This window comes from Dryas octopetala, chromosome 2 (assembly GCF_963921425.1).
Source record: "Dryas octopetala chromosome 2, drDryOcto1.1, whole genome shotgun sequence".
Taxonomy (NCBI): Eukaryota; Viridiplantae; Streptophyta; class Magnoliopsida; order Rosales; family Rosaceae; genus Dryas; species Dryas octopetala.
Window position 1 is genome coordinate 15122479 of NC_141367.1, and position 17522 is coordinate 15140000.

A 17522-nucleotide genomic window follows, 5' to 3' on the forward strand; every position below is an offset into this window, starting at 1 on the left:
TGCACAAAATGAAACACAAATCGATCTTTGTTACACCTTTGCCGATCGAACCTGAAAAAAAAAAAAAGAGAAAATAAAACCCAAAATCAGATCTGTTTGAAACCCAAAATCTAATAAATCAGAAACTCAAATCAAAGAAGGAAGACCCAAAATCAACACAAAAATACCCAAAATCAAACTCCAATCAACCTGAAATCGTGTTCAAACAAAGGAAGACCCAAATCAAACCCCAGCCGATCGAGTTCCAAAGGATGCACCTGAAAATAAAGAAAAAAAGAATATATTACGAAGAAGAAGAAGGGAAGAAGAAGAAAAGAAGAAAAAGAAATGAAGAAGAAGATCACTGTGAAGAAGAAGATTACTGTGAACTGAAATGAAGGAGGCGCGCGGCGAAGAAGGAGAGAAAATGCGAAGGAGAAGGAGAAATGAAGGGGGGAGGCTGCACAGCGTAAGTAGGTTAGAGCAATCCTGGCGGTTTGGAACGCCAGGATTAAATATGATGGCGGTCCAATCCGCCAGGATTGAGTTTGACCGTCAACGGGTCTTCTGAACGCGGGAATTTTCCCGCTTGTTTAATCCTGGCGGATACAACCGCCAGGCATGAGTAATCTTGGCGGTTTAATCCGCCACAATTGAGTAATCCTGGCGGTCCCTTCCGCCAGGATTGAGTTCGACTCTCAACACGCGTTCTGAATTAATCCTGGCGGATATAACCGCCACGTATGAGTATTGCTGGCGGTTTTATGTGTCCGCCAGGAATAGAGTAGTATTCGCGTCGGATAAAACTAATCCGCCAGCATTGTCCGCCACAATGGACAGTTTTTGTAGTAGTGTAAGGATACCAAATTTGTATCTCAAATGATATGTTAGTATTTTATTAATTTATATATGGCTCACCCTAAGAATTATTTATTTTATAACAAGCAAAACACTGACATGTATAACGACACATCATTTGGGATCCCTAGCATTATTGATTCAAAATATAGTGTTTAAGTGCAATATTTATTGTATCGCAAAGTATTTGCTTCAAAATGAGACTATAACGAGCATTAAAAAAGAATTAAGAGTTTTACATAAAGCACATTTTACAAACTTTTCGGCGAGTTAATGTATGATGGATTCAAAAGGATACTATAACGAGCATATATAGGATCTCGTGTCTCAACTCTCACACGAAAGCAAGAATTGAATGATATGGTAATTGTGTTATATTCTCATTCTTGTTATATGACCTTAACAATAGACACACTTCACATAATGGAGTTTAGAATAAACAAAACTTCTGAATAATTACTTGTTTCTTTCAAACTGATCAAACATAGAAAAGATGAATAACTTAAATCAGTACATAACATATTTGATAAATAACTTAAACCAAAATAATATAAGAGCAATTAAGAAAAATATATACTTATCGTCAAACACAAACAAGAAATCACCTATAGTTAAGCAAATTTTTAGCTCCACAGGATATGTACTAAGTTTGGTTTTTAGAGCGCCTACATACTCGATCGACTTGAAATGCTTCTAGATAGAAATCGTATGTGTATGCACTACTCAAAATTAACACTTAAAAGACGCATAGAAAAAAATAATTATGATGGTTTTTTAACCATTAATTGTGTCATAAATACTCTTTTTATGACGTAAAGAATTTCTTCCATCCTAAAGCCTTGCTAGTAAGGATGGTATATTTTCTAAAAGTCTTCTTTTAATCTTATTTTAAAGACATGTTTTAGCTAAACATCCTAAATGATAGACTTAAAAGACCTTAACTTTTTAAAACTTAACTTCGCATTCGATACATTATTCTCCCCCTTCAAATATTATTTGATCCATTATTCGCATTCACCACAACAGTCACCACAATTGCTATCTTTTCGTTTAAACTTGGACCATCATTGTAACTTTATTCTCATAATATCCATAAAAGTTTATTCTTATTATCTTTATAGTCTTTTCATATTTAACTTTGATCACCGTCATTATCTACTCTACCTTTCGTCGTCGTTTACTTTCACCACAATCGCCGAAGTGGAGCTTGTGCATGTCCTACTACATTTACAAAGGAAGTGTATGCATGTGTTATAGAAGATGTTTGAGGAGCTGCTCCTGCATGTCTTGGATGTGTAAGAATTTCTAATACATGCAGCAATATAATCCCCGAGATTATGTGGTGCAGGACATCGAGCATATACTAGAAGGGTATTCGCGAGATTTACTCAAGATTTCTTTGCTTGGGTAGATTTCTTTAAGTGGCCCCTTTTTGTCATTTTTTGCTTGCTCCAATGAAAGAAAACAATAAAACAAATTTAACTCATAAAAAAAAAAAAAGAACCCACAATAAGAAAATTAATTCATAATGAAATAAAATAAAAATTGAATTCAATTATTTACAATTTATTTTGATAAATTCAAAAATTGGAAACTGGTTATGAAAAGAGGCAAGCCTCAACATTAAGGACCAACCCTACCAAATAGGGGTGGCCCACCCTTAATATCTCTAACTTCCGATTATTGTTTAAAGTATATTGTTTTGTTTTTAAGAAGTCTTAGAATATCAAATGATTTGTCCTTAAACTTATGCATTTAGGTTGCTTCACTTTGATTAATTAGTACAATTATATATGTTAATATTAATTAATTTTGATAGAATGACAATACCATTTTTTGTTAATACTGAATTTGTAGTTTCTAGTATGTTGAGGGGTGAAAATCTAGCAAATTAATCTACTAAAAATATAAAAAATTTACAAAAAAATAATAAAGAAATTATGTTGAGTGAGGACAAAGCAAGCAAAAATCAATAGTGAAAACCTACCAAATCAATTGTGTAAAATCAATAGCAAAAATCAATCGTGGAAAATGATGTGAGTACCCTATCAAACCACCTAATGAAAATATTGTAGAGTAGATACAATTTTCTAGTATTCAAGCTTGTGGCATTGTCACGAGTTTGGATCGATCATATCCAGGCAAACCAGGCTTCATTATCTTCAATTATGTAGAATAAGTTTTTACGATATTCAAATAATTTATCAATTTCTTGATTTTAAGAAAGCCAATATAAGCTCCAATTCTACGTCCTTTGGTATTCGATTAGTTCTAGAAAGTACCACACAAAATATAACATAGCGGATTCCAATGGTGGCAAGGTTTCACTCGCAACTAGCTTAGATTCCAGTGTCAACTACACCACCTCATCAATACTGATTTGATTGTCTGATTTTATGAACTTAAACCCATGATTCTCCATCCTCTCTTTCTTATTGTCGTAAGTTAGACCGAAGTAGAAGAATGGAACTCATAGTCCAATTCCTCTAATCATTAACGATGACGATAGCATGGTCATCCTTCAAGACCATCAAAGGCTCCTAGTTTTTTAGATCGAATATAGTTGCAACCATATCCACCTATAGTTCAAGACACCCCATATTTAGGAGTACTGTCTTTATTGATGAAACCTTAAATTATATAAGTTTCATAATCGCAGCATTCCAAATAATTAAGCTTAATGTATAATTTTATTAAAGCCGAAGAACCAATATAGAAAGTAGTTATGTCATTACAAGCTAGGCTAAGACATATTTCCATCTAAGACGAGATTCTAAACAACTAGACAGTTTCTACTTGTGAAAAGGCCATGGACATTTAACTATTTTTTATAATAATAAATCTCAGATCGGTTAATTGTTGAAATATTAGTCTTCAAGAATAATTTTTCATAATATTAATTAAATAAATAAATTTTAATATTATTATTCATGAGCATGAATAGAAAATCATGGTAGTGTTGGAAATTACAGGTATGATAATAAGAAAATATATTTATCACATAAATGCAACATAACTAGTTTTTAAAATTTGTCTTCAATCAAACCCAACCAAGGACCCGATCATACACATATATGAAATTCAACATAAGAACAAATAAGAAAGTTACCTTCTTCTGTTCTTCTATGGAGCTATTATTGTTCATAGTTGATGACGGCTTCTAATTCTCCTTTTACAATTCACATTAGCACTACAATTGTAATGCCTTTAAAAATGTTCCACAACAAATGTGAATCAAGTAAGAATATGTGAGTGATGATCGGAAGTGCTAGCAACGATCAAGACATCTTTCTCTCTCACTAGCTATGGCCGATGACAACAATATTGGGTATGGGTGTGTTTTATTTTTCGGCTCTTTCAACTCTCCCAAGACTCAAAAGAACGTGTTAGTTCTTAGGATTTGTTATATTGGCTATGTTCCTTGTCAAAACAATTGTATTAATTTGTATTTAATCACTCACAAGCTCTAGGCTAGATTTAGGACAAGTTCTACTGCTTTGAAGAAGTCAAGAATGATCAAAGACACAAGGTATACTGCACTTCATTCATTTCATGAAATTAACAGATTTTTGTCTATTTGACTAGTCGTTCACTGATCATAAAGAACACTGTTTTTCACGTACAGTGACTGTTACTTAAGTCACAGTTGCTACAGTGGGTCCATTTCGGGTCTTTGCTTTTTAAGCCCATTTCTTGAAAGCCCATGTTCTGTTTAGTACTAGACATGCATGTGCATTGCACATGACTTGTTTCCCCTACTGTAGCAATCAGATCTGATTGCATCTTTGCCATTCACGCACACACCTTCACACATCAGCACTATTCATCATCTTCCTCACATTTCTGATTTTTAAAGAAAAATTCCTTTTTACAGCTGATTATTCCTATCCTTAGTAATACTAGGATACCCCTCTAGGACAAAGAGAATATGCCCTTCATCCGTCTCTTGTGGACAGCCATTGATTGGCTTCCACGTGGCATGGGCGAACATGCTTCTTGCGTGAGTGTGTACGGGGTTAAGTGGCTGGCTGGTCAGATCTTTTTGGTGGGTTGATGAGCAATTTTGAGCGTGCATTCTTGGTTTTTCACGTCTGGGTATTTCTCATGTGAAGTGCTCATCTTCAACATTTTTCAGAAAATGGTCTTTTAATTCTTGAAAAATCACAAAGAGATTTTCTGAACTTGTTTTGTTAAATCTAAAATTCTATATGGGTTTGAGTGCTAAAATGTCTTCATACATTCTTCAAACACATTTATTTTAGATTTAAGTTGAAGGATTCAATATTGATCTTTTCATGCCGATAGCTTGAGAAGGTTGATCTTTGTTTGTGAATCCTACATTTGCATATCATGTTCATGCATTGATGATACCACTGAGCTTGGTGCGAATTGGTGCCATGGGTTGATGAGCTTGGAGTGGAGCTGCCTTCTTCATGAATGACCGATTGCCTTGCTAATGGAAGTTGCACAAAGGGGTAAGATAGCTGCCACTTAGTCTAGGACTTAGTGATTGAGCTTGTGTGCTGAGTGCTCCCTTTTGTATTGAACTTCTGATTTAGTGGATTGCTTGGTCAGCTGGATAGACCCCCAGTTTTTACCCTTTGTGGTTTTTCTGGGTGAACATCTTGTGTGCATTTGTCTTCCTTGTTTGTGTTGTTATGATTACTGATTCACTCAACATCTAAACACAAATCGGTACTGTAGCTATATGCTGGAAATTGATATATGCCTTATTTAATTGTCTAGCTAATCACACACCACTGTAGTTGTGGATAACACTGGGATGCCTATTGTGATGGATCCTCTGAGTGTATAGGATGTCACTTGATCCTTGGTGTGTTTGATTTGTGTTGTTTACTGAAGTGATTTTTGGTTTTTAGAAGTCAATGTGGAGTTTCACATTTTTGTTACAGGACCGTCAGAGTTGTGTTTGGTTGACTAGTTCGTGAGTGATCACATAAACCAAAAATTGGGGTCCGATCACTGAAAGTGAAATTAATCAAGTTAATTGAGTGAATAGATCACCTAAATTAAACTTTCAGAACGTAGTAGGAATAACCCACCCAAACTTACACCACTCTTTTACTTAAGTAAATGGATAACAATCATATTTATAATAAGAGTGGAAAAACCAAATCACGAGGATTTCTAGTGGTGGTCGGCCATAGTGCAAGGATTTGGCTTATTTACATGTACAACACCCATTATTATAGAGATTTTCTGCTATGGTTGAGTTCTATAGGCTTCCATTGCAAATTTGTTTTAAAGTTTACCCCAACTTAGCCTTTAGAGATTGGCATAACTTGTAGATTGGCTATTTTTGAGTTCATTGGTGCCAGTGGTGAAGGATAGTGAGGCATGATGATGGAGACCGGTGATCATAGAAGAAGTGGGTTTTATCAATGGCACGTGTTACTATTATTAATTTCGATGCCGATTGATCTCAATGATGAATTGATTTCATAGATCATCTCGTTCTAGTTCAATGGTACTAGTGATAATAAACAATACCAGAAGCCTGCACTCGGCGATGACAACACTCAAGTATAACCGTCATTCAGTGGTACATTTTATACTAATGTAATATCATTCATATAAGAAAACTATATGCTAGAGACTTATAATTAAACGATAAAAAAAGATGACATGTAGCAAAAGTGACAACTTTGAATTGTGACAAGATTTTTAATTATAATCATGGACATTCATGATGACATCTAATTATTGTCCTACCTTGAATTGATTGTGACGTTATCATATGTTATAACCATTCTAACTACTTTGTGAACCTATATGATGAATTAATTGACTATATATTTATCCATTTGTGAAAAATTCCAAACCCAATTGATTTTTTCTTATTGAGAAAATTATGATTACAAACATTCATGATATTTAAATTGTAAGAAAATAAGTCATCCAATACATAAATGGACAATGTGGGACCCTTGATTTTGCATCATTGGGATCGCAAAGAAACAAAGACCAGGACCCCTGGAATTGCTAAGCATCAAGAAAATCTTCATAACAGACATAGGAAGGTTCTAGAGGTCCGCTGAATAAACATTTGTCAGAGGTGTGCATAAGTGTGGAGTCTCGAATAGTCAGAGGTACGTTATTTGCCGCGACGAAAAAGATGAAAGATGCAAGTGAGAACGTCCTGGGCACATGGGTGACCGATTTTAATTATAATGAATCCTAGCCTCATAAGAAAGTCTGAATGAGTTAGAACAACCCATAGGGTCGGCACCAAACCAATGCCCCCTAACCTCCAAGGTTTTTCCCATGTCTTATCATCAAGGTGGAGATTTTACGTTATACGCTTCAGCCAACACATAATTTAATTAGCGTCAGCAAATACCTTAGCCTAAATTACATTTTTAGTTCCTATAGTGTGCTATTTCATCTTTATAGGTTAAAAACATACACTTATACTCGTGTAGTTCATATTAGGTTGCAATCAAGCTCAAATCTTGAACTATGTCAATGGAATGGACCAAATCATGACTTGGCCTTCCTTGAATTATCTAAAAGACATCCTTTAAAATCCATGTTTATGGCAGATTGAGGGGTTTTAAAAGCACACTAAATGGTAAAAATATCCTTACTCGTGGCACGCATATGATGACCATTTCATAATTCCATAGATAGAGTTAGGGATTTAGACTTGATTGCAACCTAATGTGAACTACATCTGTATGATTGTACATTTTTAAACTATTGGGGATGAAATTGAAAATCCATAAATCTACACAGACTAAAAGTGTTATTTGGCCAATAGCCTAATTAGTTAAAGAAACTTGGACCATTAAATGTGCATCAAAGAAATACGTAATCTTCATGATTATCTACTAGGCCATGTTTGTTAGGTAGAATAACATGTGAGAGTAAATAACTCAGCCTATTATTTTTTTGTAGCAACAAAAAGGTTGGGATAACTTAACCCAAGATAAATTAAAATCATGTGTCTCATAAATCAAATTAACTCTAGACTTATACCTCATGCTCAAACTTCTACTTCTACATTTGAAACCCATACTCGAGATTCAAGAGGCAGACTAGAGACCCCCAAACCCTAGACTCGTAACCTAACGTCTGGTGTTGGGGTTTTGATATGAGTTCATAGTCTAAGGTGATTAGTTCCTAGTTTTGAGTCTCGTGTTAAGAGTTCGGAGTTATGGTCTTGAGTTTGGGGTTGGATTTAGGGTTCGGGATCCTAGGTATGGAATCCAATGTTTGGGTTTTGGGGTCTGATTCTTGTGTCATAGGTCTTAGATTTATGATCCGGTGCTTGGGTTCAAGCTCCCAGTCTAGGGTTCTAGGTTTGAAGTTTGGGGCTAGGAATCTGGGGTTTGCATTTGGTGTTCGAGTCCCGGTTTGTAATTTAAGATCCAGTGTCCAAGGTTTAGGTTTGGGTCTTAGGTCTTAGGTTTCGATCTTAATCGCACTTCCAAATTTTAGTTTGGGATCATAAGTTTAGTTTTGAGGGTGGGGTATACGGCTTCAACATCTGGTTCGATTTAATCTAATTCTATTGTACACAAAACACATATAATATTATTTAATTAGTCTAACGTTCCTGACCTAAAAAAGAATTAGGTCCAACCTTTTTTTTTTGTTACATTGGAGGAATTCGAACTCTTGACCTAACCTAATTCTAACACTTACCCCATTCACTTAGCTAATTAGGTCAAACTTTTTAATCTCTTATTATGTTTTATTTTGTAATTTGAAGAAGAGAGATAAAAAATTTTAAATCTCTTTAAACATTGTAAAGAGAATTATTACTAAACTAAATCAATAATTAATTGATAATCTAACATTACGTTAAGAGGAAATTACATATTTAGTCCACTTAGTTTATACCTAGTTCAATTTTGGTACACGATTTTTTTAAGTTCCGTTTTGGTCTACTAATTGTTCTACTTAAAGGTTCAGATTTGTTTTCTTAAATTTGTCATATTTTTTAACCTATCAAATTTCAGCCAAATTCTGTAAATATATATTTGTTTTAAAGCTATGCATCTCTTTTTTACAACCATATAAAGATCAATAAAATCGGAGTTCTAAAATTCAGGATAATTGACCCCAAAGTAGGGTACCCGAAACTACCAATTTTTCTTAGAAAATTTTCAGATTTTTCAAACTTCACCAAACTTCAATTTTCTTTGATTATAATACTCTAAATTAGTTCTTATGACTAAGAAATGATGAAATATAACTTATACTTCAATTATAATTAAAGAAAACACAACAAAAAAGATTTAAAATCATAATTTAAAAAAAAAATCGTTGATCAAAATTAAATTAGGTATAAAATAAATGAACCAAAATTAAATTTAAAAAAAAATTATAAACCAAAATTAAGCTAGATATAAAATAAGATGATCAAATTTATAATTTCCTCTTGCGTTAATCCAGTTTATCCTAACCATTCATATAATTGTGCACAACAAAGGAAATCCAGAGGGGGTTTAGGCTGTTTAGCGGACCAGCGGATCATCATTCCAGAAAGAAAGTTAAAAAAAAAAAAGTTAAAACCCACGAGGCTTTAAAAACAAAAAAAGAACCATACGGCTTAGGGTCCTCACGTATTTTTTATAGTTGGGTGGGTCCCACAGGTTTGTTTTTCATATCAAAGGGACCCACATATTTCAGAAAACTAAAAATTGTGGCGACATGCTATCGGCTATGGGGAGAGGCATGGGGTTTTATTAGTTGGCCCCACATCCCATGCTCTTTTATTCCCGGGAAAATCAATCGAATATTTCCGATTTTTTAGAGAAAAAGAAAAAGGAAAAAAAAAAAAAAAAAACTTTTTCCGAATTATATCTGAACAGAAGAGTTTAAGGAACACTTGGGAATGATAATGATGATGACGTTGAGATGACTCACATTTGTATTATTGCATTGCGAGTCAAACAGCACACAGGCCAAAGCCAACGTGCTGAACCCAACAAAGCCAAACCTCAAAGCCTCAAAAGAAATCGGAGTCTCTCTCAGTTTTCTAGGTCCCCCCTGAATCATAAGACCTCTGTCTTTTGTGTTCTACGATTAATACATATTCAAATCTGTTTTGCTTTCTTAATTTTTTGCTCAAACCAGAGCTGCAGTCGATCTCCAATTCTTTTTCACCTCCTAGTGAAGGGTCAGCTTGCTCTCTTTGAATTTCCGCCATTCTGGGATTTTCAGTTCTTGGGCAATTTTTCTTTGTAAAATTTAATATTCAGGTGCGTTTTTGTTTTCACTTTATTTCAGTTTATAGACTCATTGCTTTTTTGTATGAAATTTCGTTTCGTTTTCTTCTAATGTATTCTTTTGTTAATTTTTATGACAATTTTGGAATGAACTGGGTTTCATGCAGATTACAAGATGATGATGTTATGGTGTCCTTTTTTTTTTCTTTACAAATAACTTTTGGTAAATTGAAATGGGTTTTGTAATTTATGCCATTCTTAGTGCTGTGAATTTTCTTAGATTCAAACATCATCTTTAAAAGGACCTATGTTTATTAGATTTTAATCAATTTTGAAGATTGCAATCGTGTCATGTTATTCTATACCTTTTGAACGATATTGATTTATTATGTTGTAATTATTATTGTTATATAATTTCTTTTCACAATCAAGAATATATTCGACTTCACATATTAATTTTTTGATGCCATTGTTTCAGGGCTCTGTATAATTTTTGATTGTTTAAGCTTCTTGAAATCTCTGTTGGAGTCCTGGATTGAAAATGAGAGCAATTGCTCGGTCTCTTCGCCAATGCAAATCAGCTTTGTGGCATCAAACATGTAATTACTCTAGCAGTTTTGTGAGAAGGCGAAATCTTTTGATAAACACCTATTCTGGGTTTGCTTATAAATTCGCTAACAATGCCGAATTGGATAGATTTCAACACCCCACGTTTATGGTCTCAAGAGCTCTATCAATAGATGCTGTTCAAGATACTAATGGAGGTAAGTCTTCTATTTTGTGTTGTCCTCTATATCTTTCTTTAGTAATTAGTTTATAAAGGAGCATAGTTTCCTCAGTTTTTCTGGTTCTGGGTTCAATGGCAGATGTGAACAGAGCAGGGCCACTTGTTGAGTATGAACGAAGAATTGCTGCAGGTGAACTTTTTGATGGTGATGCCTGCCAGGTATGACATCAGCGGGTGCATGCTTATCAGTTTTCATAGAAGTAAATGAGGAAAAATTGGAATGAAAGCTTATTGGGCGTCTTGGTTTCATTCCTGATAATGCTAAATGGCCCAGTAATGGTGCATTAATGCTAACCTTGCAATTCAGCTTTACGTTTTCATATAGTGTTTGTTACCTGAAACTTCGCTTAGTTTGAATTCACCCTTGATTTGGTTTCCACAATTCATGTCTTGTTTAGTAAATCCAGTGCTAAATGTGTGGTACACTGAATGGATAACAGCTGAATGAACTATATTACTGATAAGGCAATTCTTATGCGATGCCTGTCTGCTTTGGTTTTTTTTTTTTTTTTGGAAGGTATTCTGACAAAATATTGCAGGTAGACACCATACGAGAACTTCAACGGCTCTATGATGAACTTGTTCAGTCGGCTCATGCCTGCCGGTTGGATAGGTATACAACTTCTGCAAAAGCTGGAAGGTAACCTTTCATATGGTTTTTCATTCACTTGTGATCTAATTTCAAATTGTATGCTGATACATCAGGTCATTTTCTTGGTGTTGAATTTTTACTTTCCATGTAGGAGTAGTTACCAATTTGGTCACCCATTTTCTGTGTGCAGGAGTAGGTGGCTGTGGTCTCGTTTCATACCACAGTCTTCATTCTCACCCGTCAAAGGTCTTTATCTTTATGGAGGGGTGGGTACCGGAAAAACAATGTTGATGGACTTGTTTTTCGATCAACTGTAAGTCTGAAATGCATGTTTGTTTATTCGGTTATTGTTTGATTTCCAGATATTCCATGCTGTCATTGGGATTCTTGGGATACATTCCTTGTAAATTTAATATTCTACTAGATACAAAAAATAATTGGCGTTTATCAAAATTTTAATTTTATTTCTGTTCTAGATTTTCAACTTTTCTTTTACCATACATTGCTTTTTTATCTCCTTCCTAATAATACTTTGATTCATTTCTCAGGCAATGCAATTGGAGGAAAAAGAGGATTCATTTTCATGACTTTATGTTGAATGTCCATAGGTGCTTGCGAGTAAGAATGCAATTCTTTATGAATTTACTTCCATTTGTCATGGACTGAAAAATACCATACTAGGTCTTATAGAAATATCAGATTAAGGTTAGCATGGATGCTGTATAATTTTTCAGAAGCACAAGGGTGTGTCAGACCCGCTTGAAGTGGTTGCAGGAGAGATATCTGACGAGGCAATCTTGTTATGTCTGGATGAATTCATGGTAGAGCACTAGTATTTATATCTTTGATTAGAAATCCTCTGATTTCTTGTACTTTTTTTTGTACTGATTTCCTTGTGGTCTATCGTAGGTGACTGATGTTGCTGATGCATTAATGTTAAACCGTCTATTTGGGCATCTATTTAGCAACGGTGTTGTACGTAGTTTATTTTCATTTACTTTCTTGTGTTACTAGCCTTTTATACATTATGATTTTTTGCAATTTATACTGAGAATCATACTATTTGCTTTGTTTTTGTGGTGTGACACAAGTATAGATTCTTGTTTCCACCTCCAATCGTGCTCCAGATAACCTCTATGAAGGTGGATTGCAGAGAGATCTTTTTCTTCCTTTCATAGCCACTTTGAAGGTATGTATCTGGATATGATATCTGGTTGATTAGATTGGCTCAACCCTGTGATTTTAGTATATGTTTGGCAAAAAACAAGATAAGATGTGGCCAAGACATTTCTCATGTGACCTACCTTTTATTGGTTTTTATTTGGTGCTATCAAACCTTTGTCTCGTGTGAGGAATTTTTTGGAGCACTGCATCTGACTCCAATACTCGTATTCAAAAAAAAAATTATCATGCCCTGCTAGTTTGTTATGTATTCTGCACTTCATAACTAGGAAACCTTTTGGTTGTAGGAAAGATGTGTAGTTCATGAAATTGGTTCGTCAGTAGACTATCGGAGATTGACTTCGGTAAGATATCAAATCCACTTAGATTTGTTACCTCGACATATTTAGGTGATATTACCTTATGTTTATAAGTTTCTTATTTCATGTTTGCACCTGAACCACAGGCTCAGCAAGGTTTCTACTTTATTGGAAAAGATTTATCAGGCTTTCTTATGGAAAAGTTTCAACAATTGATTGGGGAACACAAAGCTGGTCCACTAGAGGCAGAAGTAATAATGGGAAGGATATTAAGGGTATTTTCTTGGTTATCCTTTGGTGAGACATGTGCAGAGTCGTATTCTTTTTTGAATCTGAGATTATATATTTAATCCTATCAGGTTCCGTTAGGTGCTAATGGATGTGCATATTTTCCTTTTGAAGAACTCTGTGACAGACCTCTGGGAGCTGCAGATTATATGGGATTGTGCAGTAAGTAAAATCTATCAGAGTGGATTTTGACATGCATATTAGGATATTAAATTAATTTTAGATATTTGGCATATGGCATTGTTGGGTTGAGTTTGGGGTGCAAATTTGTATTCAGTTCTCCTACAATCCTATAATTAACAATAGGAGCTGACAAGACAAATCTGGATGATAGTGCATTTCTAATTTTGTGAACCTTTAGAAAATTTTATTTGGCTGCACAAGGATTTGGATTGAAATCATCTTTCCCTTAAAAATATTGGTCTTATGCTTTTGAAAAACTGCTAACATGACATAGGACAGGAGCTGCCCGAATTGTGGATTTATCTTGCCTTTGTTACTGGCAAACACCCTAATGTCCGTTTTGGTATGTCAAGAATAATTTCTTATAAAGGTTTTTCATTTTCCTTTACAGAGAACTTCCATACCCTGGCATTGGACGGGGTCCCAATCTTCGGACTCCACAATAGGACAGCAGCATATCGGTTTGTCACTTTAGTTGATGTATGTCCCTTTTCTTCATAATTAGCTCGACTGGTTTTCGTTACAACTTGCTTTTGGACTTCATACTTCTGGAACCAAAATATTTGGAAAAAGGATTTATCATAGCTTTGGTCATTCTCAGGATATTGTTCTAACTGTGGTTGTCTCTTGTCCCTATCTCTTGTATACTCATTTAATTGGTATTGCACTGTCATCTGTGAAATTTGAAATGAAGCAGTGATAAAAGAAGATTTGAATTATGGCTTTATCACCATTCTTGTATCAAAAATCTCCTAAAGGCTAAAGTTATATCATTTTGCTTTGTAAAATGTTCCTTTATCCCCTCCTCTCTGGTTCTTAGAGTTTCAAAGTAAATTAACTATACCTTTGACTTTTGTAAGCCGTGGAAAAGTAAACTACGCACCATGTAGCCAAACAACAATCGCTCTATATAAGCAAGCAGAAGTTATTTTTCCCTGATTTGGTTCTTCCCATGTGTGTAAGAGAGCAACCATTCTCTGCCACCAACATTTGAAGAGTTCCTGCTAAACCCTTAGTAGAAAAATTTGAATTGACACATTTGATTGTGTTTCATTTGGCAATTTGGAATGCTATATTTTCCTTTTTATTTTTTGATACTATATTTTCATTAATGTTTCTTATCAAAAGAATCATACTGTATTTTCATTTGCCAGCAGGAGTTTATTTAATTTGAAACAAGACATAATGCTATGAGCATTCCTCAACAAGTGCATTAAATACACATTTGTGATTATGCTGTCATTCGTTTTTCATTCTTCCCTCCTCTCTTTGAGAAGTCAAAACAGTATTAATGCTATACACCAATGTGGTCACAGGTGATGTACGAGAACAAGGCCAGACTGTTGTGTACAGCTGAGGGGACTCCGCTTGAACTTTTTGATAGGATAGTGACAATCTCGGATGCCCAACAAATGGCACCTAGAACGTCTTCGAGGTCAAGGAAAAATGATGTTTCTGATCTCTGTGTGGATAATGAATTGGGTTTTGCTAAAGACCGCACCATTAGTAGGTATGCTCCTCTGCAGAATCAGTAGTATGAAATATTATTGAATGCAATATAGGATATATGATTCTTAATCTGCTAGCAATGAGTTTAGAATTCTATTGTTTCTTTCTTTCTTTCTTCTAGTCTCATTTCCTTATACTGCACATTAACATTTCCTTTCAAGTAAATGAAAACTCTAAATATTTTCTGATAAATATGAATGCTTCAATTGGATTGAATTGTCCAGGTAAGTTTTCAATAAATTCTGTTAGTTTGGGTTGAAGGACATGGAAGAAAGTCTGGTGTGTCTTATGTGTTTGGAAACTTTGGGTCACAAAAATACATCATTTTGGGTTGATTTTTTCTTGATCTCTTTTGGCATGCTTTTCCCCCATTCAAACCTTATACAACCTGTGAAGTGGCCAAAAAAAAAAAAAAAACCTTATACAACCTGTGATTTCTGATCGGACTGTATTGATGCTCACCTTGGCATGTAACTACTTGCCCCCCTATGGGCACTCTTCAATCTTCATGCAGCTAGGTATAATTGTAATTGAAAATAAGTTGCCTAAGGTTTTGGACATCGAGCCAGAATTCTCTAATCCATTATTTTGGGGATGTATACTGAGTGTCATAAATAGTATCATGACAGACTTACTACTTCTATAATCTTCCATATAAAAAGTCACGGCCGAGAAAATTAGGAAAGGAAAAGAAGGAAATAAATGAAGAATAAGTCGAATTAGCATTTTGTACTTGGTTGTACGAGTACTTAACTTTTCATCCTTCCTGAAACCTTGGTTTTGTCCTAGAAACTGGTGGCGTAAGAATGTGTCTTGACACCTATGCTATTCTTTCTTTCCTGTTGTAGTGTTGTATGAGAGCAGTGAATTTGGGTGTTTCGGTTTTATTTCTTTCTATTGCAAGTTCTGATCGCAAAGCACTGATGGATGCAGATTAACAGAGATGAATAGCAAAGAATACTTGGAGCAGCATGCTGCAACATGGGGAGAGAATGAGAACTCACAGGAAGGTGCAAATCAGGATAGACACGTGCAAGCATGATACAGAAAAAAAAATCCAATATCATCCATTGTTGTAGCAAAATTGTATGGTTAAATGTTTAATAAATGTGACATTAGCTCAATAAATGTAATCTCTATTGTAACAAATGTTCCTTACAACACTCTTTAAAATAAACTAAGGTTTTCAACTCTTTTTTAAGGCTTTCCAATTTTATTTTTTTAATCAAAATGAGACTTTCATTACTTAAGAAGTAGAAGTTACATCAGCAATAAGATGTTCATGGAGCCAAGAAGGCTCATCTTCTAGCCAAAACAAAGCATGAGGCAAACTAAGAGCTTTTCTAGCAAGCTGGTGTACGTACATGTGCCACATTACCACAAATACGTGGAGTATAAAACCAACAAACATCATACAGTGAGTAAAAGACATGCTTGATCTCCTCAATCATCATGCCTTCCGTACTTAGATCATTCTCTAATTTCTTTTCAGCATTAAAGACCCATATAACATCTTGGGCATCACTCTCAATTTCCAATTCTTTCAAAATTGTTTTATAAAATTTGTGGTTAGAAAGGTAAAGATCATATTATTAGAAAAAATAAAAAGGAAGTGCTATTTGGAAATTAATTTGAACCTCTTCTTCATTGAACATAACATGCCATGATATATATATATATATATAGTGAAGAGAGCATGCCTTAATTTGTCAATCATGTGTCTATACATGTTTCTTTTCCACTACTTCATTTTGGTCTGAGTGTGGGGGCAACTAAATTGATGTTGAATGCCATTCTCAGAAAGAAAAGTGGAAAGGAGTTTTGAATATCTGACCTTGGGATTTTAATTTTTGGTTTCAACTTTCAAGCCACAATTTTCAAATTGAGTTTTAAGTCTAACAAAGATAAAATAAAAGTCTCTCATTTTAGAAATTAGATAGGTGGAACAAAACTTAGACCAATCATCTACAAAACTCACATAATTATTGAATCTAGAATGAGATACGATGGGTTAAGGACACAAAGATCAATATGTACTACATGTAAGGAAAATGTTTTGAATGGGACGTTTGACCATATGTATGGTACGATCACCCAGTATTTTTGCATCATGTGTTTTATTTGTTTTAAAAAATTGTAAATTTTATGTGAAATAAGAACACATCAGAGTCGGCCCTGAGGGGAGGCCGAGTAAGCCGTAACCTCAAGACCCCAATCTCAAGGGCCCCAAAATTTTATAACCCTTTACATAATATATATTAAAAAAATTTAATATGTGCCTCCAAGTAATATATATATATATATTTTTTTTTTTTTGAAAAGTTCCAATACAAAAGTAAAAATAACCCAATTGAAATATGCCCATCAATTTGTTAAACCCACCAACTAAACATATACCTATTTAATTTAATAAAGTAAATTAAAGGAAAAAAAAAAAAAGAGTTCTAGAACCCCTTAATGTGAAAAGGAACCCAGAACCCAGAACCCAAATCCCCTTATCCCCAAATTTCTAAACAAAAATCTACACCAATTTAAAAAAGGTATGATTTTTATTCTGGAAAAAAATTGAAAACTAGGGTTAAATTATAAAACTTTTACAAAACTAGGGTTAAACCTACACCAATTTACATGATGCTTTGATGTAATTA

General features: G+C 34.4%; 1 protein-coding gene across 2 annotated transcripts; it reads left to right on the forward strand.

The window, feature by feature from the left end:
- The first annotated feature begins 9775 nt into the window (after nucleotides 1-9775).
- On the forward strand, nucleotides 9776-16067 carry LOC147293381 (uncharacterized). 2 transcript variants are annotated; one of them, XM_086231909.1, is made up of 16 exons: nucleotides 9776-10067; nucleotides 10513-10633; nucleotides 10731-10798; nucleotides 10901-10980; nucleotides 11361-11461; nucleotides 11604-11726; nucleotides 11962-12031; nucleotides 12148-12234; nucleotides 12323-12388; nucleotides 12510-12602; nucleotides 12883-12939; nucleotides 13041-13169; nucleotides 13254-13344; nucleotides 13757-13845; nucleotides 14682-14875; nucleotides 15808-16067. In XM_086231909.1, exons 2-16 carry the CDS (start codon nucleotides 10605-10607, stop codon nucleotides 15914-15916), a joined length of 1386 nt encoding a protein of 461 aa, XP_086088035.1. In that variant the 5' UTR covers nucleotides 9776-10067; nucleotides 10513-10604; the 3' UTR covers nucleotides 15917-16067. The 2 variants fall into 2 exon arrangements, with proteins under 2 accessions (XP_086088035.1, XP_086088034.1); XM_086231908.1 differs by having other exon boundaries at nucleotides 10513-10798.
- The last annotated feature ends 1455 nt before the right edge of the window (nucleotides 16068-17522 follow it).